Source organism: Cervus canadensis, chromosome 15, assembly GCF_019320065.1.
Source record: "Cervus canadensis isolate Bull #8, Minnesota chromosome 15, ASM1932006v1, whole genome shotgun sequence".
Classification (NCBI taxonomy): Eukaryota; Metazoa; Chordata; class Mammalia; order Artiodactyla; family Cervidae; genus Cervus; species Cervus canadensis.
This window is the reverse complement of record NC_057400.1, coordinates 21,847,738-21,869,608: the sequence shown is the minus strand read 5'-3', so window position 1 is coordinate 21,869,608 and position 21,871 is coordinate 21,847,738. Positions and strand designations below refer to the sequence as shown.

General features: G+C 35.6%; 1 protein-coding gene across 1 annotated transcript in view; it reads left to right on the top strand.

Annotated features, from left to right (window-relative positions):
• LRP1B (LDL receptor related protein 1B) overlaps positions 1–21,871 on the top strand; it is a 2,049,143-nt gene that overhangs the window by 1,103,528 nt on the left and 923,744 nt on the right. Inside the window, exon 8 of the mRNA XM_043488135.1 lies at positions 20,153–20,375. Within this exon, the coding sequence (XP_043344070.1) occupies positions 20,153–20,375 (223 nt within the window). The remainder of the gene's footprint in view (positions 1–20,152; positions 20,376–21,871) is intronic.

Here is a 21,871-nt window from a genome sequence, read left to right as displayed (position 1 = left end):
TCCTTGTCTCTAAATGTGTTATCTTAAGCTTGCTCATTTGAACATCCTATGGCATTTTCCTGCCAAGCTCTAGGTTCTTGTGATTTTCCTACAGTTTGTGCATATTGGCTTAATATTTCACTACTATTTTTAGTAAAAGCTTAGTATGATTTGCTAACTAGGAGGTATTAATGTGTTATATTTCTTTTAATCATTTATCTCAAATGTAAAATAAAAATTATTCTGGAATGGATCCTATAGAGATTTTTCTTTTTTACGTTGCATCTGGAGAAGTTTTTATTTATCTTTTTCCTTTGTCATTGCTAAAACAGATCTTTAATCAAACAAAAATGGTAAGTAGTTTTAAATATACAATTTCACAAAATTGTTTATGAAAATCTTTCATTGGTGGCCTTTTATTTGAAAAATGCAGTTATATTTTCTCAAAGAGTTTTCAAGGTTATGGAATTTAGAGCTAATTTCTGGCATATATGTAGGGTTATGAGAACTTGATGGCAGATGGATGGCCCTTCTTTGAGTTTACCACCAGTACTTAACACTGTGATTGCACATTACTAAGGCTCCAGAAGCATTTATTCCATTGAAGTTATATTGTGCCTCTTAGCAGCATCTTACTTTTCTTCTGTAACCTAAATTTTTCTATTAATATTTGGATTCATTAGCTTATTTAGCATGGAAGTGAGGTTCATCAACTATACCTACCCTCCCCCCACCCATCAGAAATCAGAATTATTTGGCAAATACTTATCCCTCCAGCAAACTGACATGTATAACTTGAAAATCATATATTAAATTACCACTGTTTCCTATCATTATTCCCAGACCCTCAATTAAAAGGAAATAGCATCATGTTAAATAAGAACTGTGGAAGAGTGGAAGGAGGAAAACATGTTTCAGTTGAATTCCTTCTGTATATTGAACAGTATATCTCATTTAATTCATCAAAATGCATTCTTACTTGGGCATGAGTTTTATCTTTTTTCTGGTGAAGAAGCCAAGGCTTATAAGTTAAGTAACTTCCTCAGAATCAAATAGTTGCTTGGATCAGAGTTGAAATTATTTGATTCTGGACAAATATTAGTTGGATATTTTGGGGTGAAAATTCATACTTGATATTAATCAGATACTTAAAAATTAGAAGTGATTTATATCTAATTGACTGTAGGCTTATTCCATAAAGATTATAGTCCTCATTTTTTTTAACTTTTTAAAAAATTGAAATAGTTTACAATGTTGTTAGTTTCAGATGTACAGCAAAATAATTCAGTTATAGATCTATATTCTTTTTCAGTTTCATTATAAGGTAATTATAAGATATTGAATAAAGTTTCCTGTGCTATATAGTAGGTCTTTATTGTTTATTTTATATATACTAAAAAAAATATATATATATATATACACACACACACATATATATATGTTAATCCAAAATTCCTTATTTCTTCCTCTGTCTCCCAAATATCCCCTTTGCTAACCATAAATCTGTTTTCTATGCCTGTGAGTCTATTTCTGTTTTGTAAGTAATCCTTGTTTTTAAATTGCTTATGATCTAATATTGGATTTTAAATACCTTGGGTAGTATACCTCATGATAAGTGAGATTATCTTTCACAAAGAGTTTGATAATTTTTTCATGAAATTAATTTACCTGAACTCAGTGCTTTAACTTTAACCAGTTAACTTTCATGATTATACTCAAATGAGCATTTATGTGCATACTGGTAGAGGTTCTAACCAAAATGGAGAAATCTGTCTTTAGAAAGCTTCTCATCACTCTTGATTAAAAGAGAGGGAAGGAAGAGAGGAAGAAGGGAAGGGAAAATAGAAAAAAAACCCTCAGATTATGGTATTTTAGAGCATCTTTGCATGATTATATAGTCAATTTAGTCACTCAGTCACTTCCGACCCTTTGCAACCCCATGAATTGCAGCACGCTAGGCCTCCCTGTACATCACCAACTCCTGAAGTTTACTCAAACTCATGTCCATCGAGTCAGTGATGCCATCCAGCCATCTCATCCTCTGTTGTCCCCTTCTCCTCCTGCCCCCAATCCCTCCCAGCATCAGAGTCTTTTCCAATGAGTCAACTCTTTGTGTTATGTAGCCAAAGTACTGGAGTTTCAGCTTCAGCATCAGTCCTTCCAATGAACACCCAGGACTGATCTCCTTTTGGATGGACTGGTTGGATCTCCTTACAGTCCAAGGGTCTCTCAAGAGTCTTTTCCAACACCACAGTTCAAAAGCATCAATCTTCAGCGCTCAGCTTTCTTCACAGACCAACTCTCACATCCATACATGACCACTGGAAAAACCATAGCCTTGACCAAACAGACCTTTGTTGGCAAAGTAATGCCACTGCTTTTTAATATGCTATCTAGGTTGGTCATAACTTTCCTTCCAAGGAGTAAGCATCTTTTAATTTCATGGCTGCAATCACCATTTGCAGTGATTTTGGAGCCAAAAAAAATAAAGTCAGCCACTGTTTCCACTGTTTCCCCATCTATTTCCCATGAAGTTATGGGACCAGATGCCATTAAGAAGAAGTGGCAAGAATACACAGAAGAAATGTACGGAAAAGATCTTCATGACCCAGATAATCACGATGGCGTGATTACTTACCTAGAGCCAGACATCCTGGATTGTGAAGTCAAGTGGGCCTTAGAAAGCATCACTACAAGCAAAGTTAGTGGAGGTGATGGAATTCCAGTTGAGCTATTTCAAATCCTGAAAGATGATGCTGTGAAAGTGCTGCACTCAATATGTCAGCAAATTTGGAAAACTCAGCAGTGGCCATAGGACTGGAAAAGGCCAGTTTTCATTCCAGTCCTAAAGAAAGGCAATCCCAAAGAATGCTCAAACTACCACACAATTGCACTCATCTCACACGCTAGTAAAGTAATGCTCAAAATTCTCTAAGCCAGGCTTTAGCAATACGTGAACCGTGAACTTCCAGATGTTCAAGCTGGTTTTAGAAAGGGCAGAGGAACCAGAGATCAAGTTGCCAACATCTGCTGGATCATTGAAAAAGCAATAAAGTTCCAGAAAAACATCTATTTCTGCTTTATTGACTATGCCAAAACCTTTGATGGTGTGGATCACAATAAACTGTGGAAAATTCTGAAAGAGATGGAAATACCAGACTACCTGACCTGCCTCTTGAGAAACCTGTATGCAGGTCAGGAAGCAACAGTTAGAACTAGACATGGAACAACAGACTGGTTCCAAATAAGAAAGGAGTACGTCGAAGCTGTATATTGTCACCCTGCTCATTTAAATTATATGCCATGTACAGCATGAGAAACACTGGGCTGGAAGAACACAAGATGGAATCAAGATTGCCGGGAGAAATATCAATAACCCCAGATGTGCTATGACACCACCCTTATGGCAGAAACTGAAGAAGAACTAAAGAGCCTCTTGATGAAAGTGAAAGAGGAGAATGAAAAAGTTGGCTTAAAGCTCAACATTCAGAAAACTAAGATCATGGTTACATAACATGCTCACATTAAAAAAAAAGCTTGAGAGTCTGTTGTGCTCTCAGCATTTTGCCACACTTTATATACAAATGTTACTGACCAAGTTCTTAGCCTCCTTAATCAATAGAAATTGATAAGTGGTCGGACAAATTCAGAAAAGACTAATATTGATGGGGCTACTGCTGCAGCAGAAGGGAGCAAAAACAAGGAACACGTTTTCTACACGTTTCCTTGCTAGTTCACGGAGGCAGGGGTAATTGGCTCCTTATATGGGATGAGGGTATGGATGGGTCTAGGGTTCAGGGTGGCAGGGTGGCTTAGGTGATCTGCCCACTCCTGTGGTGGTGCTGTGTGGGTTTTTTGTCTTTTTGTGTCTTGTTCATAATTTGCCCCAACTGCACATGCATGCAGTTATTTTTAGTTCCTTATAGTTTCTTTGTATTTTGTTGCTTAGGAGACATTTTTCTAAGTGGGAGCACTGCAGCGAAGGGTCCAGGTCCCAGCCTTCTTACAAGGGTTATCATCTTTATTTACAAATATAGGAAAAGTGATGAATAATGCAATTTCATCAACTAACCTTTCACAGTCTCTCAGCACATTAGAGCTCTACCTACAGTTATTTCAATGGTCTAAATACTCTGTAGAAACTCAAAAATGCAGTTGTTACTGCTGTTACTTGTTTATCAGACAAAACTATTTTATATACTCTAGAGACAACTGATTTTTTTTTTCCTAAAGCTTTTACCTTCTATTTGGAAAAGCAAGGTAGAAATTCTAAATGCCATTTTTCATATTAATATTTATAAGTGATAGTTAAAAACTCACACAATAAAAGCTATAAGAGTTTTAGTTTTTAACCTAACAAAAAAAAAAAAAATGAAAGAGAGAGAACTGGAAAACACTGGGAGGAAATTGAGCGCAGCACATGTCCATAAACGAAGAGATCTGAAGTTTTATACCAAATCTTGTAATTACTTGTCAGTATATGATCCTGGGCAAAAGCACTTGTAATCTCCAGGTCTTGTAATTTAGTAATCCTACTATTCAAGGTGGAGAAAAGATCATTTCATTAGGGTAGTACAGATACATTAGCTCAGAGTTTATTTTTATTTGGTACAATTTACCACTGCATTTTTAACTTTATTTTTTTGATAGCATCACTTGAAGTAAATCTTTGTTAACCATTCCTCATTTCTGGTTAGCAGACCCACTACTTAACATACTAGTTTGAAAGTGGCCTTTGAGAAGGCCACTTCTCATATTCCCTATGAGGAGTTTAAGGTCATGTTTGAGCAAAGAGAGAACACTTCTTTCTTTATTGTTGCTTCATTACTTTTCTCTGTCTCTCTCTCCTCACTACCTTTTACCTTTATCACTATCTCTTATCTATCTCCCTCTCTCCTGACAAGCTTTTTCTGCTGCGCTCATGCATTCCTTAAACATAGCTAACCAGTTCCCTGAATGTATCTGTCATTCAAGCCAGAAGTCACTACGAGCTTCCCGTGTCATAGTTTAAAAATAAAGTCAGAAAACCTGATTCACTTGCAACCAGTTTTTTGGATATCCAATGGCTAGCTAACCACCACTGATCTAAAACAGGGAAAGGAGTCAGTGGTAGGAAGGACTACAGTGTAAAGGAAATTGGGCTCTACGAGTTAAATCTTGTGGGGGAAGGACTTCTTCCTTGAAGAAAACAAAAGGAAAAAAAAATCAAGGACTGAGTAAACATTCCAAACTAAGTTTCTTAATCATAACATTCTGTATTTTACAGAGAGTATCAATTTATCAATGTCAGAGGCCAGGTTCATGGTGGACAATGCAGTTTATTTAGGATATCCTGGTTACTGGTCAGTTGGATATTAAGTCATAAAGCCTTAAGTTAGCCCACTAGATCACTGAATCATTTTCATTCAGCTGCACAACTTTCATCTTTCTTTTATAAATATTTGTAAACCCTTTTGCCTCACAATTTAATTTCTAAAGATGTAAAACCCTATTATAGTGACTATGTAAAAACTATTATTTGGATAATTTACCTTATGGAATGCAGATCTTCCTGGACTTATAATGGGGTTATTTCACAATATCCGTCAGAAATGCGTTTAATGTTGCTATCCTACCAAGCATCATAGCTTAGCCTAGTCTACCTTTAACAGTCTCTGAACCCTTATATTAGCCTACAGTTGGGCAAAATCATCTAACACAAAGTCTTTTTTGAAATAAAGTGTTGAATATCTTATGTGATTTATTGAACAGTATATGGAAAGTGCAATACAGAATGGCTAGATGGGTGCAGAATGGCTGTAAGCATATTGGTCATTTCCTCTTGTGCTCATGTGATTGACTGGGGGCCGTGACCGACTCCAGTGCCCAGCATCATTTGAGAGTCAGTACCACATGTTGCTAGCCCAGGAAAAGATTCAAACTCAAATTTTGAAGTACATTAGCCCCACCCCCTCCCGGCCCTGCACACATACACACTTATCTACAAAGGATACATTCTAAGATCCCTTCTGAATGACTAAAACGGGGGATGGCGCTGAGCCCTGTGTATCCCCTTTTACTCTCCTGATGAGCGGGTAGCATACAGCATGGATGTGCTGACAAAGGGATGATTCGCCTCCCGAGTGGGACAGAGCAAGGCAGTGTGAGGTTTTCTTACACCACTGAAAATGGTTCATCATTTAAAGTTTATGAATTATTTCTGAAATTTCCAATTTAATATTTTTGAACCACAAATGACTGTGGTAGCTGAAACCTCACAAAATGAAACCATGGATGAGGTGGGGATACTATGTGGCTTCTAGTCACTGATTATCACTTTCATACTATTGAATATTTAAAAAATCATAAGTTGAACCATAATAATTCAGGGATTATCTATACGCATTGTATATGGTTTGATTGGCAGATAGAGATTGCATTTATTTCTAATAATTCATTGCTTTTATTCATAATGGAATATGAACTTTGTTATTCTACTTGTGCTGTTTCGTGTGCAAAGCAAAAAAAGTTTGGCAGTTTTTATTGAGGAAATTAGTCATGTATGGATGTGAGAGTTGGACTATAAAGAAAGCTGAGTGCCAAAGAATTGATGCTTTTGAACTGTGGTGTTGGAGAAGACTCTTGAGAGTCTCTTAGATTGCAAGGAGATCCAACCAGTCCATCCTAAAGGAGATCAGTCCTGGGTATTCATTGGAAGGACTGATGTTGAAGCTGAAACTCCAACACTTTGACCACCTGATGCAAAGAGCTGACTCATTTGAAAAGACCCTGATGCTGGGAAAGATTGAAAGTGGGAGGAGAAGGGGACAACAGAGGATGAGATGGTTGGATGGCATCACCGACTCAATGGACATGAGTTTGAGTAAACTCCAGGAGTTGGTGATGGACAGGGAGGCCTGGCGTGCTGCAGTTCATGGGGTCGCAAAGAGTCAGACATGATTAAGAAACTGAACTGAACTGGTTGAGGAAATTATATATATTGTAATCTTAGACTTCTGAATTTGCCAAGTATTGCTAAAAAACATTGATTACTCAAATAACTTTTCCTTTCATTTAAATAAAATAAAATTAATTTATAGTAGTTGCATATATATTTTAAAAATTTCCAACTTTCCCAAGTAATAACTTCATAATGCATTTGTTGTCCATGGGATATTTGACTTCTCTTTTTCCTGTAGTTTTGATAGGTGTTTCAGTTACCATTTGTCTTAACTATGAATATTTATCACATAAGAATTTTCCAGTTATAAATGTTAGAAAACTCCATTCAAATCAGCTTAAGCAGAAAAGGTGAAATTTAATGGCTCAAATTTCTGAATAAACAAGTGGTGCTCCCTTTGGTGTGGCAGGATTTAGGGTTTTAAAATATGTCCTCAGGGCCTCTGTTTTCTCCATTTGGTTTACTGAACAAATCTGGTTCACTGATACTCTAATTTCCAGTTCGTTGAACTGTTAATATCTATTAAATATTTTAAATTCATATTTAATAGTGGAGTAGTCTCCTAAATAGTTTTTAGGCACTCTATCTGTTAAAGTTCCACCAGAAAAAAAAAAAAAAATGAACCAGTAGGATTTATAAAAATGTATAGTTTTCTATCCTAAGGAATTGGCATATATGGGTGTGGGCACTAGCTAGTTAGAGGAAAATGCTTAGGGCAGACAGTCAGGAAGACAGGGGGGAAGTCTTAGGCTGATGCTTCAGTCCACATTTAAAATTTCTTCTTCAGGGAAACTTTGGTTCTGCTTTTAAACTTTTCAACTGATTAAATCAAGCCCATCCAAATTATTGAGGATAATCTTAGATGATAATTATATATACAGAACATCTTTGTAACAGCTGAATTGGTGTTTGAACTGGAGACTATAACTTGTTAAATTGATATATAAAGTTGAATATTATAGACCCTGATTTAGAAGAAAAATGTCATGAAGTTTGAGCAGCAGACAATAACCTAGGAAACTTTCTAATACAAAATTTAAATAATTTGTTCTCTTTGAAAAACTAATTGGCCTCCATGTTAGAAATTACTGAAATTGAGAAAAGATTACCATGATTGAATAGCCTGTGTGGCTGTGCTTAGTTGTGTAGTTGTTTCTGACTCTTTGTGACCCTTTAGACTAGGCTGCCAGGCTCCTCTGTCCATGGGGATTTTCAGGCAAGAATACTGAAGTGGGTTGCCATTTCCTTCTCCAGGGGATCAAACCTGAGTTTCCTGTCTCCTGCATTACAGGCAGATTCTTTACCTTCTCAGCCATTGGGAAAGCCCCTTGAATAGCCTACTATTTTTTAATTCTTTGAGTATGACATTAATAAGAATTTATTAGTAGACATTGTTTCTATCAATTAACAATCTGCAATTACCCAAACCAATCATCTCTGAGTATTTCTTCATAAGTTATGATGCATATTTATCTTCAATAATCTTGTTCCCCATTCCCTCTAGAAGTAGAGATTAGATATCTTGGAATCTGTTGTAATCCCAGAATCTTGAGCTCAGGAGATATCAAATGAGTATATCTGGGAAGAAATAATGAATAGGGATGAGGAAGGAAAGCTGAATAAAAATATTTTGCCATTGTTAATAACATTATAGTGAATAACTTAATGCATGCATTGTCTCCTATTTATGAAGATTCATCTTCAAGATAAATTTCTGGAACAAATATTGTTGGATGAAAGAGATTTTACATGCATATTTAATTTTGTTAGGTACTCCCCAAATTCTCATCACAGTGATTGTAGGAGACGGAGATTTCAGCAAGATATATAGATGCTTATTGTGTACAATAAAACTTGAGAATCACTGTTTAGAGCATGGATATTTACCTTTGGGAGTATTAACTTTTTGTCCAAAAACACCTGTAGGAATACATATCTGCTGGCCTACTTATCCATTTGCACAGCCTGCAAAACTAGCAATGGATGGAGCCCCTAAAGGTCATCCTGGTCAAGAAACCCTAGTCTAGAAGCACCTAGCAATTATCACAATCCCTGTTTTTCCAGGGGCTTTGGGCTTCCCTTGTGGCTCAGATGGTAAAGAATCAACCTGCAATTCAGAAGACTTGGGTTCGATTCCTGAGTTGGGAAGATCCCCTGAAGAAGGGAAAGGCCACCCAGGGAAAGGCCAGTATTCTGGCCTGGAGAATTCCATGGACTGTATAGTCCATGGGGTCGCAAAGATTTATATGTGACTGAGCAACTTTCACTTTCACTCATAGCTCATTTGGTAAAGAATCTGCCTGCAGTGCAGGAGACCCAGGTTCAATCTCTGAGTCAGGAAGATCTCCTGGAGAAGGAAATGACAAACCACTCCAGTGTTCTTGCCTGGAGAATCCCATGGACAGAAGAACCTGGCTGCCACAGTCCATGGGATCACAAGAGTCGGACATGACTTAGCGACTAAACTACCATCACCACTGTTTTGCCAACAGAGCAAGAATAGTCGTTTGCCTTGATCATGTTCCTTTAGCCTCTGCAGCCTTAGCCACACTTAGTCCACACTTGATCCTGCATTTCAACTTAAAACTAAACCAAGGCATTTGAATAATGTAACTTATGAAGAAGTTATTACTTTACATGATATTTGCCTTATTTTTCCAAGTATATATCTGCTTTTCACAGCTAGAAAAGTGAATATCAAAGAAATCTTTATTTTCTACATTGTGGTTTTATCTATGTAATCATATGATTTTATCATCATTGCAATATTATCACACATTTTATTCCAACAGCAAACTGAGACATGCATACAAGTATAAACAATAAATAATATATTAAAAATTACTATGCTGTAGTTAAAGTTTCATTTTCACCTTGCTGCTTTTTCCTCCATTTAGTAAGAATTTAAAATAGAAATTGACAGTTCAGCTAACTGGAAATTAGCATAGCAGTGAACCAGATTTGTTCAGCAGTCCACAACTTCATGGATACTTACCTTAGCTGCTTCTGAGACAGCCATCTGTGTTATTTCATCTCAGAAAAATGCCTTTATAAACCAGTAGAACACCCTAAGCGTGGAAATTAGGTTATACATCTCTGCATATTTCAAAGAACAAGTTTTTACATTCAAAATATTACTGCAAATATTCTACTATTCCACATGAATCAAGTATATTGAGCATGAGCTTTTGAGCACTGACATACTGTGTTCTGACCCCTGAAGAAGACCTAAGATAGTGTTGCCCTTGGTCATGGAAAGTAATATGCCCAAATTGTAAAATCCTTTTCTCATATTAAATTCAATGACACCTTGCAATCTTATGCTTGGCAGATTTCCTGAGGAAAATCTGAAGGCTCAGTATACTCCATAAATATATTTTGTGAAATTTATTATAGAGCTAGAATGCTCCTCTCTAATCACCCTTGTTTTCACCCAATTAACTGTCAAGTTCTATTGATATAGACCCCAAAATACTCCTCAAAATTTCTCTCTTCTTTCCCATTTACCCCTGCATTAATGCTTATCTACCATACTGGTATCTCCTTATCTAATCTTCCAATATTTTGAGTCCGTCTACCTCACAGGGGACAGTATAGTCTTCAAATTCATATTGATTATATAAATATCCTACTTTAAAGTAAACAAAGAAACAAAACTTTGCTATATTCTGGAAGTAGATGGTCTAAACCCCTTAGAGATAGATGCAAATGCTGTTATAATCTGGTATCTACAGGTACATAGAAATTAATATTGAGATGTAATTAAAAATGAAAATTGGCCAGATACAGGAATACCAGATCTTACCATGATCTTATATCACTACTTCCTACAAGTTCTCTAAAGAGGATTATGTACAAAAGAGGGCAAAGCAATAAAACTGAGGCCAAGCAATAATTTATTATTGGCTAATGATTTAGGAGCAAAGAATTCCAATGGACTATGCTGGATAATGTGGAAAACCAACTTATTTTCATACCCTACAATGGTCTTATCCATATTTTTTGCCCTTTTAACATGCTTTTAAGTCTGAGTTTTAGATTTTCTTTTCTATTATGAGGGGGTGAATTCAGAGCTTATATAGGTATATGTAGAGAGACAGAGAAACAATATGGGCAGATACATGGTTCAGTTGTAAGTATACGGTGCTGAATAAAGCAGATATAGTCTTTTTCCTCTTGGAGATTATAATCTACTTAAACAGATCTTAAACTAACCATTGTATGTATGTGTATGTGTGTTTGTATCTGTTTTATGCAATTAAATAAGAAAGGATGAGGTAAAAATATAGAATGCCATGAGATTTTATCAAGCAAACCTAACTGATACTGGAAAAACAGGAAAGTCCTTTCACAGAAATTGACATTTAAGTTGAAAGCTAAAGTCAATTTTGGAATAGTGTAGTAGAAATTACTTTCCAGACTTGGGGACAGGATATGTGAAGTGGATAAAGGAAGAAATTGTGTAGATTGTTAAATGAACTGAAAGATGGTCAAGTTATTTGAATTATATAGAAGAATACTATTAGATGTAGGTATTAAAACTGAGAAAGTGTATCTCCAGACACAGCTGGAGAGATAGGTAGAGACTAAATTATCTGACTGTTTGGGGCAATGTTGAGAATATGAAGTTTTATTCTGTTTGTTATCAACGGTTGTAGGAGGATTTTGTAATACATAATTTACCTTTGGAATGGGTGCTGTCATTGATACAGTGTATTAATGACACTCTCGAAAAATTATGAAATGTTACAAGATGAGAAGAGAGTAGTATTCTGGAGTTAGTATTCAAGGAGGCACTGATTTTAGATCTACTCTTGAGGTTCTTATAAGAAGCCCACATTTTCTGTGACTGCTGGTAAAGGATGAGCTCAACAGATGCTAAATTTCAGTAAAAGCAAAAAGGTGGAATTAACTTTCTAAGTTTAGTCTTAGGATATTGGGGAGTTTGTGATCATAGAATAGGAAATTCAGAGGGCAGGTCAGAAGTGTTTGGGTAGGAAGAGAGAAGGTTGTATCTGTGGACAGCTGTTAGGCTGCCCTGTACTTTAGGCAGAGACCTGCGTAAATAAGGGAGAGGATATTGAAAACTTACATCTGGAATATAGATGGGTTTATAAGGTTTCAATTACAGCTTGAGAAACATGGCTGCCTGAAAGTCAAAATGTTAGGCCAAGTACGTCATTATCTTTTAGGTGATTAGATGTGGTAGTTCCAGTTTAAATGTAGTCATGTGTGGGTGGTAGACATGAATAAGTAAACATAAACCAAGTGTCAGGCAACGCCAATCCAGGGAAATAGGGTTAGTTATTTGTCCCATTGTGTCCCCATCTATGTTAAGCATTGATGAAATAGCTATGTGATAAAGATAAAAAGAAATAATAGCGGGGGCTTCCCTGGTGGCTCAGTGGTAAAGAATCTGCCTGCAACGCAGGAGATCCAGATATGTGGTTTGATCCCTGGGTTGGGAAGATCCCCTGGAGGATGAAATGGCAACCCAGTCCAGTAATCTTGACTGGAGAATCCCACTGGAGTTACAAAAGAGTCAGAGATGACTGAATGACTAAACAAAAACAATAATAATAATAATGTGCAAATCTTTTTACTTTACTCTTTTTTCCTTTCTTTGTTTACAGTGGCAAGCTTATTACTTGCTGAATTAGCTTCTAGCTCTCAGAATATGGAAAGATGAAAAACAAATGGGAATAAAAGCTTAAAAGATAAATTTGCTTGAAATAATTTAAAAAAAATGAGTTAGAGGCAGGGTTGGGATAGGGTGGAGATTGATAGAGTTGATATTTGAATTTGTGAAAGTGTCTAGAGAGCTTGGAATTGGGAAGAACATTTGAAAAATCTGTTGATATGTCCTGAGTAATATATTGAATTTTTTAAAAATGAAGAAAGATATAAAAAATTATTACCCATTATTAATATCTTTCTTTTCTGTTTTCATGGGAGATTACAGAGAAAAATTCAGATGCTCTATTTATATATCTATATATATTTATGCCATGTTGGGGTTACATGAGGGTTACATATGAACTTTATAAAATGATTCCTTTATGTAGAGTTGGCATTTCAATATGTTTTCCCTAAGGTGGTATAAATTTTGATTGTTCAGAATCTTTAGTACAAGAGTTATCTGAATCTTTAATATAAGACATTAAACAATGTTGTGTTTTACTTATAGCATATTAGCTTCTGAGTACAGAAACCCCCCACCAAAGCCACTCAAATGTATACAGATCTCCAAGAGGCTATGGTAACTCCCATGTATTTACTTACCTGAGGACAGGAAATTAAAACAGACTCCTAGAGAATTTCTTGCCCAAAGACTGCATGGCTCCTTTCATCCTATTTCTATCTCGTGACTCCCCTATATCTATGCACATGCTCTGGTTTTCCTCCTCTCTGCACCCCACCCCCCACATCACCCCACCCCACCCTCCACCCATGTTGGCACAGCTGCCCACTAGGTGAGCTCCCTACTGTTTGGTATGGATCCATGAGAGAAAGGTCTGAGTGATTCAGCCTAGCCTATAATTTTACTTTGCTTGCATCATATGTCCCCAAGGTGGTGGTGGGGAGATGGGGAAGGGATACTATTGCCACATAGGGATGCCACTCTCAGGAACACTAACTGAATGGGGCAGACTCAGGTAAATGAGAATGCTGATTGAGTAAGCCATGTTGACTGATAAATTTAATCCATTAACACTTCCAGCAGAATTATTAGTGGGAGTGTTTCCAGAATATAGAGTAGCCAGCTGAGAGCAGGAACCTGTATGTCAAGTTTAATTTCTGTGTGTTTATGTATGAACTGAAAACCAAATTCAAGAGAGATTTTTCAAACAATGAAAACAAAAACCCCAACCAAGTAAAAATCAATAAATCACTGTCTTGAACAATCTTGGCTAGACAGAGAAAATAGTTTATTTATCTTCTACATCCCTTAAGTAGCAGGAGCTAATAGAAATTGAATTTAAACCTGTTACTCTGAAGACTCATTACTCTTTAATATTCACAATTGCATTTTAGAATTACAATGCTAAATATTTAATATTTTTACTTTAATTCAGAGTATGCTTTAATTGCTGCATATAATGTAGAAAATCACTTTCTTGTTCAATTTCTGTAAAAACGATGGAAGATAAATAAAATATTAATGTTGATGCTTTTTGGATAACATAGTTATTTTTAAAACAAGATAAAAAACTGATGTTTCTAATGTAATTGCTGTTAAGAAAAATACGTATATTTTTCCTGAAATGTGAAGATAACACCTGATAAAAACATGGACTGTGCTAGGCCCTTATCAGAATGATGATTTTTTTTTTTAAATTTAGCAATATATGGCCTTCAAGTTTTATGCCTCATTCCCTTCTTATTTATTTCTTAACCAAAATCTTGTTGTATAACCTCATTTTTAAACAGTTAAAGGAATAATAGATAATTACATTGTGAGGTTTAAACTCTGAAAATTTCTAAATTCCATCATTAAGCTATAACCAAAATGTTAGCAGTAAGAATGATGACACAAAGCCAGAGTTGACTATACCGTTAAAGGATATAGATGGGGACTTCCCCAGTGGTCCAGTGGCTAAGACCCTGTGCTCCCAATGCAGGGTGCCCAGGTTTGATCCCTGGTCAGGGAACTAGTTTCCACATGCCACAACTAAGATTGAACACAGCCAAATGAATGAATGAATACTTAAGAAAAGGTTGCAGGGCACAGTTTATAATAGTCAGGACATGGAAGCAACCTAGATGCCCATCAGCAGATGAATGGATAAGAAAGCTGTGGTATATATACACATGGAATATTACTCAGCCATTAAAAAGAATACATTTGAATCAGTTCTAATGAGATGGATGAAACTGGAGCCCATCATACAGAGGGAAATAAGCCAGAAAGATAAACACCAATACAGTATACTAACACATATATATGGAATTTAGAAAGATGGTAACGATAACCCTATATGCAAGAAGACAGAAAAGAGACACAGATGTATAGAACAGACTTTTGGACTCTATGGGAGAAGGCGAGGGTGGGATGATCTGAGAGAACAGCATCGAAACATGTATATTATCAAGTGTGAAACAGATCACCAGTCCAGGTTGGATGCATGAGACAAGTGCTTGGGGCCGGTGCACTGGGAAGACCCAGAGGGATGGGATGGGGAGGGAGGTGGGAGGGGGGTTCAGGATGAGGAACACATGTACACCCATGGCTGATTCATGTCAATGTATGACAAAAACCACTACGATATTGTAAAGTAATTAGCCTCCAACTAATAAAAATAAATGAATAAAAAGAAAAGAAAAGAAAAGGTTGCAGCTTTATTTAAAAAAATGATGTAGATAGGACTCTGGTATGTTTAAATTCCCTTTTGTCATTTTGGACAAATGACTTACTTAAAGAATCACTTAAAGCAGATATCACTTGGAAAAGTAAGCCTTATTTTTATCAGTTAAAGAAAAAAAAAAAAAAAGCACATGTTTTAAGACATCAGCATGTATAACAATTGCTTTGCTTTAAAACATGAGGATGATTGGGGCCATAACTCTGTAAGCACAGTGCTCCATCACTGTCGGTCAGGGCTCCCTTTCTGACTTGATTTATGTCAGGCAAGTTTACCAACAATACTCAACGTTTCTTACTATCCCCAGTTGTATAAAATACTTATATGTCTATAGTAAGATAGGGCTAGTCATGTAATCAACAGGGACGTCAGATAAAATCAGTTTCCCATATGAAATGAGATAAGGAAGCCAATATGACAAACTCCTATTTACTCCAGCTGTCAAATTATGATTAAGGAGTTGGATGAATAATTAAAAGTTTTAAAAAAATTTTCCTTTCCTTTATGAACTAATAGTTAAGCATACATTAGAGACAGTAGTTGGGATGTTGTTTCACTTTATTTTTTGTGTTAGTGGGAACTGAATAGAATGACATTCAAAAAGGAAGTTAAGAACTAGAGAATAGAAATCTCAACTTAATTTCTTCTACTTTCTAGAGAATAAAAAAATAATTTGTTCTACAGGAAAGAACAGGGAATGTCAGGAATAGGAAATGTCAGTATTGTGATCCCGAGAGAATGGGGTAGAGGACAAATCTGGGAATGGTCTCCACCAGCCACATGAGTCTGACATGCAGACTGCTACACAGGCAGCTCCTTGGCTGTCCTAGAAGCAGCAGAGGATGCTTGGTTTTTGTGAATGGAGATGCTGAAAGGATGACTGAAGACCCTGGAAATTAAGAGTTAAGTGTTCAGAAAACACTGAATAAGATGGGGTAAAGGAGATTTCAAACCACCATCTGTGCTTCATTTTAGGGAATTTCTTGAATAGAGCATAGGCTTACCATTGGTTTCTAAACCCAAAGGCATAAATAATAACGTGTAAAGCTATTACATTTCAGTTCAAAAAGCATAAAGTAATCTAATTATGAGAAAAATTAGGCAAACTCACGATAGGGATATTGGAGATTTCTGTGGTGGTCCAGTGGCTAAAACTTTGCTTTCCAATGCAGGGGATGTGTGTTGGATCCCTGGTTGAGGGGCTAAGATCCCCACATGACTTATAGCCAAAAAACCAAAACATAAAACAGAAGCAATATTGTAACAAATTCAGTAAAGACTTTAAAAATGGTCCACATCAAAATTAAAAAAAAGAGAGAGACATTCTTCAAAACAACACATGTTTACACTTTAGAAATAACAGAAAGCAATGCAAGGCTAAATAATTATTCAAAATTAAAGAAGTCTAGAGAGAAAAGACAATTAAGTGAAATACATGATTTTGGATTGGATTCTAAATTATAGAAAAAAAGAAATTTTTGCTGGATAGAACATTATTACTCAATAGGCTATATTTGAATAAAATCTACATATTGTAGCAGGATTAAATGCATCAATTTTGTTAGATATACTATGGTTACAAAAGAGAATGTCCTGGTACTTAGGAGATGTACACTGAAATCTTAGTTGAGGAGGGTCATCATTTCTGCAATTTAGTGTCAAATGGTTCAGATGGTACTAAAAATGTCCAGAGGAACAAAAGTTGAAAAACTGGTGAATCTAGGTGAAAGGTATACACATTTATTCTACAATCCTTACAATTTTTCTGTAAGTTTGAAATTATTTCAAAATAATGCATTAAAAACAAAAGACAAGACAAATATGTGTGTTATGGCTCTGACAAGCTGTCCATGTGGACTTGAAATCTATTTCATCTGTAAAATAGAAATAACCTGACCTTTCTATCTCACAAACATTTATTAAGATCAGTGAGATAATGGGATTCATTCTTTGTAAGAAAGAGTGATTTTATCAAACCCTAGCTATACTTAATCATGAATGAAAGTTAGTTATGTTTCAGACAATTAAAACTATAGCTTCTGTTTATAATTATAATAGTCATACATCAGTTAAACAATACCCTGGGAATGAATCTTTTCTCTGTAACAGTAGGAGATAATTTTAAACTAAAATTAAACTATATTAAAACAAGTAAAGAAACATCTACAGTCATAATGCTAGTCATAATCATGTGACTGTGGATATTATTGCTTGCAGATTTATGTTCTTAGTGCTGCTATCCAGGAGAACACTTTCAATTCTTGCATTTCAATTATAAGTGAACTGAGCTTATCATAGTCAGTATTCTCAAATCTGGGGAAGTTTAATTTGATGGAAAGACCTTCTTTTATATCACCACTCAGCACTGTTCTGCTTTAGGCTAGAAGTACAATGACAAATTCTTCACTGTTTCTTCTAACTCAATGCTATTTCACATACCCAAAGTCCTCCTATTCTTTTGGTTTTACATTTTCATTAAGACAGCAAAATTTTGATGAATCATATATTTATAATTTTCTTTCATACTTTTCTTAAGCTTATTCAGAGTTGCTTCAACCAGTTCTATTATGTCCTGCTATTAAGATAAGAATCACTTGAATCATCCCTGCAATAATAGGTTAGTATCACTGAAAATCTTCTTGGACAAGTTATTTACATTTTCCCAACCTCCTTTATTATCATCAGGTTCACTTTTCCTCTATAACTAAACTTTTTTTTCAGACAGAAATACCAAAAATCACTAGTGTTCTAACAAATACCAAACTCAATGACATCTTCTTAATTTGTATTCTTCTTTTTTTTTTTTTTAATCTTTTTTTGTTTTGTGAAGTGACTGACCCAGCCAGCCACTCCAATTCTTTATCAGGGAACTTTTCTCCCTAAGGCCTCTATAAGAGTCTGTGTCTTTGATCATAACCTCTAATCTTATTTGGTCTTCTTTCTTCAAAAATATGACTCCAGGCTTCTTGTCTTGGCTCTCTTCTCTTTTTGTCTTTTTAGGATCACATCTAATTAAGTCACCTCAGGGTGACTTGAGAGAAGTTCTAATCTCGGGACTCATCTTTCCTATTCAGCCTCATGTAGATAGTTGGAACCCCCTTCTTCATGGCACTATACATAGTCTATATACAACATGCTAAACACAGTGGGCCACCCCCAACTCTCTGTGCCGACGCTGACCTACCTGCACATCAGCGTCTATCTGGTCTGTGAAATGGACCAGTTAGAAAAGAAAACTGTAAAAGACAGGCATTTTGGTAAGAGGTGAGAAAGAGAGTTTTTATGATAAGAACAGTGGACAGTGTTCTATAGTTAGAAAGAGGTAAACTGGTCATCTTAATAGTAACTTAACTTGAGATGACCATGAACAAATTGATTAAGAAGTGAAGAAAGAGAAAATGAAAGGTGGAAGCAGGAAGAGATTGTGGTAAAGATGAGAGAGAGGGAGGAAGGAAGGTAACTAGTGAGCTATCATAGGAGTAGAAGTTTGAGTATTTAGCATGACAATAAAATGTACCATATGCCCCTTTATTTCTTCTTCACTGGAATAGAAATCTCTTCACCTGAATGAAATGTCACTTGAAAAACATTTTTTAACTTATTGTGATAGTTTCCGCCCCCCGCCCCCCAACCCCGGCCCAGGAGAAATTAGGATGAAAGTTATTTTTTAAATTATTGTGATAAATAGATCTTTCAAAATATTTGGGGGAATATATACTCATAATAAAATCTGGCTCACACTACACATGCATTAATGTTTAAAAATTAGTCACAGCTTCCCATAGCAAAAGAACTAAATTAAAGCCTAAATAATATTCCTTAGTATTGAAAGATACCCCATACTGTGAGATGATGCAACAGTGTTGAGACAGGTAACTAAAAACTAATTCACCAAGTTTGCAAAATCAAATATTCTATACTCTAGGTAATCTTAATATTGCTCAGTCACTGGAAATAAGATTATTCTGGAGATGGTTTTTAAATGAAGGCAAGATGGTCCTCCATTTACGAACATAATTTACTCTCATGAGTAGATAATCTTGTTAAAATATTGTCAGGTTAATTGAAATTGATTTCTGTTTACTAAACATAGTGAATACTAATCAAATATTAGACACTGAGGTGTTGGAGGTATTTAAACCTTTGACATATGCTGTTAGCACTTCATAGAAGAATTTCTTGTCTCAGAAATCAACATTGCTTTTCAGCCTTTTCTTTAAATATATATAAAGAGAAAATGAAAGGAAATGACCTGCATTATCTTTATTAAATTTTGTCAATTGGGAATATTTGGGAGAATTTGGGATTGGTTTGGGGGTGATTATTTATTTTCATTGCTATGAATGGCACATTTGCTTTTCCATCTGCTTAATTCCATTGCAGGTTTGCTATATTCTACTACTCATAGCATCATTGAGCTCCACATAATAGCTTTTATAGGAGACAGACATTACCAGGCAATTTGAAAAGCAGGTTGAAGATAAAGCCTGATAGCTCACATGCCCTGGCCTGGTTACTTGGCTCACTTTTGAAGCTTATTCCAAATGGGCTATACAGATCTCCTGTGGTATATGTGTACCAGCTCTATGAAGCTTAAAGAAACATTTCCCCTAATACAAAAATAAACCCACCATAATCATTCGTTTTGGGGAAATTTTACAGTTGTTAGTTAACCTATTCCCTTATGCCCTGCAATATTCATTAGCAGATTTCCTTGTTTATGAGTGATATTATATGGAAATGGTTATGGGAAGCTAACAGATGTAACCACTGAAATAAATTAGGAGGAAAAGTTCTGTGTTTTACAGATGGTTCTATTGAATATGCTTTCCCCACCCTTCCACTTTAACATTTAGTTTTCTTTCAACAGAAAACTTTTCTTTACCGACTATGGGAATGTGGCCAAAGTGGAGCGATGTGACATGGATGGGATGAACAGAACAAGGATAATTGATTCCAAGACAGAGCAGCCAGCTGCTCTGGCACTAGACCTAGTCAACAAATGGGTTTACTGGGTAGATCTTTACTTGGACTCTGTGGAAGTAGTGGACTATCAAGGAAAAAACAGACATACTATCATCCAAGGCAGACAAGTAAGTACAGTTTGGTTGGAAAATGCAGCTAAGGTAATAAAATGAATGATCTCATACTAGGAAGAAGACTGAAAATTGCAGTGTTGAAAATTTCTTATGAAGTCAAGCTGCAGTGGGTCATAAAAATTGTGATGTGTTTGCTATATGGGAGAATGTTCTTTTCACAGTGTGCTCCATAATACATGATGGCAGGGGACTTGCTCTCCCTCCTTCCCTCTATTTAAAAAAAAAAAAAACCGTACACAAAACAAAAACCAACAGAAATAAATCAAAAACAGCAAATGCAACCAGAAATTCTACACTAGTAAGAAAGAAAAGTATTAGAGTAGGACAGATGTTATGACCTACTTACTAAAAACTATTTTAAGTATTTCATTTGTAGAAGCCTGAACTATCATTTGTCCTATGTGGCATTGAAGATATATATGTATATATATGTATATATATATATATATACACACACACATATATATGTGTGTGTGTGTGTGTGTCTAATAATGCAAATGCTGGCTCAAAGAAGTGTTATTATTATTTTAATATGTTGGATTATATTTTGCCATCTGAAGTGTTTAAGTATTTACTTCCCAAAATAAGAATTTTGTGAAAGGCACCAAGGTCAAAATTTTTCTCATCTGTTTTTTTTTTTTTTTTCCCTTGTTAAATTACAAGTTTTTGTAAATAACATTCAGTTAACAATGGAAGAAGTTCTCTAAGTGGAGATGTCTTATTCACTAGAATGTTTTTGAAATTCAATTTTATCTCACTGATCTTAGTAATTTCATGTGAAATCTCATTCTATAGAACTGCAGTAGGTGGCTTTCTTTGCTTTCTTCTATAACACAAGGTACAAATACTATGTAATTTTCATGTAAAGTTACTTTTCCTTTATAATCAGCATTTAACAATGAAATATTTTCACTTCCTTGGCAGATAAACAAATGCGCTAATCTGATCTGGGTGTCTAAAAGAAGTGTCCAATATTAGAAGTGAGGCCACTTATTTTTCTCTCACCTTCGACTACCCTCAAAATCTTGATTTCTTTGGCCATCTCTAGTTATGACCTTGGAGAAGGAAATGGCAACCTACTCCAGTACTCTTGCCTAGAAAATCCCGTGGACAGAGGAGCCTGGTGTCCATGGGGTCACAAAGAGTTGGACATAACTGAGTGACTTCAGCTTAGAACACCTAGTCTCTGAAATGGTTATGATGTACCTTCTTTGGTGTATATGTAATTGAAATTTCACACCATCAAACAGGATGAGGAATTCAAATGATCTTCCCCATGGCTACTTTTAAAAGTTTTTTTTTTCTTTTTTTTAAATGTCTGAAGTTTTTAATTATTCATTTTTCCCCCATTTCTATTGCCTGTGTTTTTTGCTGGTTCCCTAAACATATGTTTAGTCTGCCACTAAGTATTCCAACATAGATAAAATTTTGTAGGAATTTGTCCTGTAATCAGAATGGCCTGTATACCACACTGAGTTCCTCCCACCTCT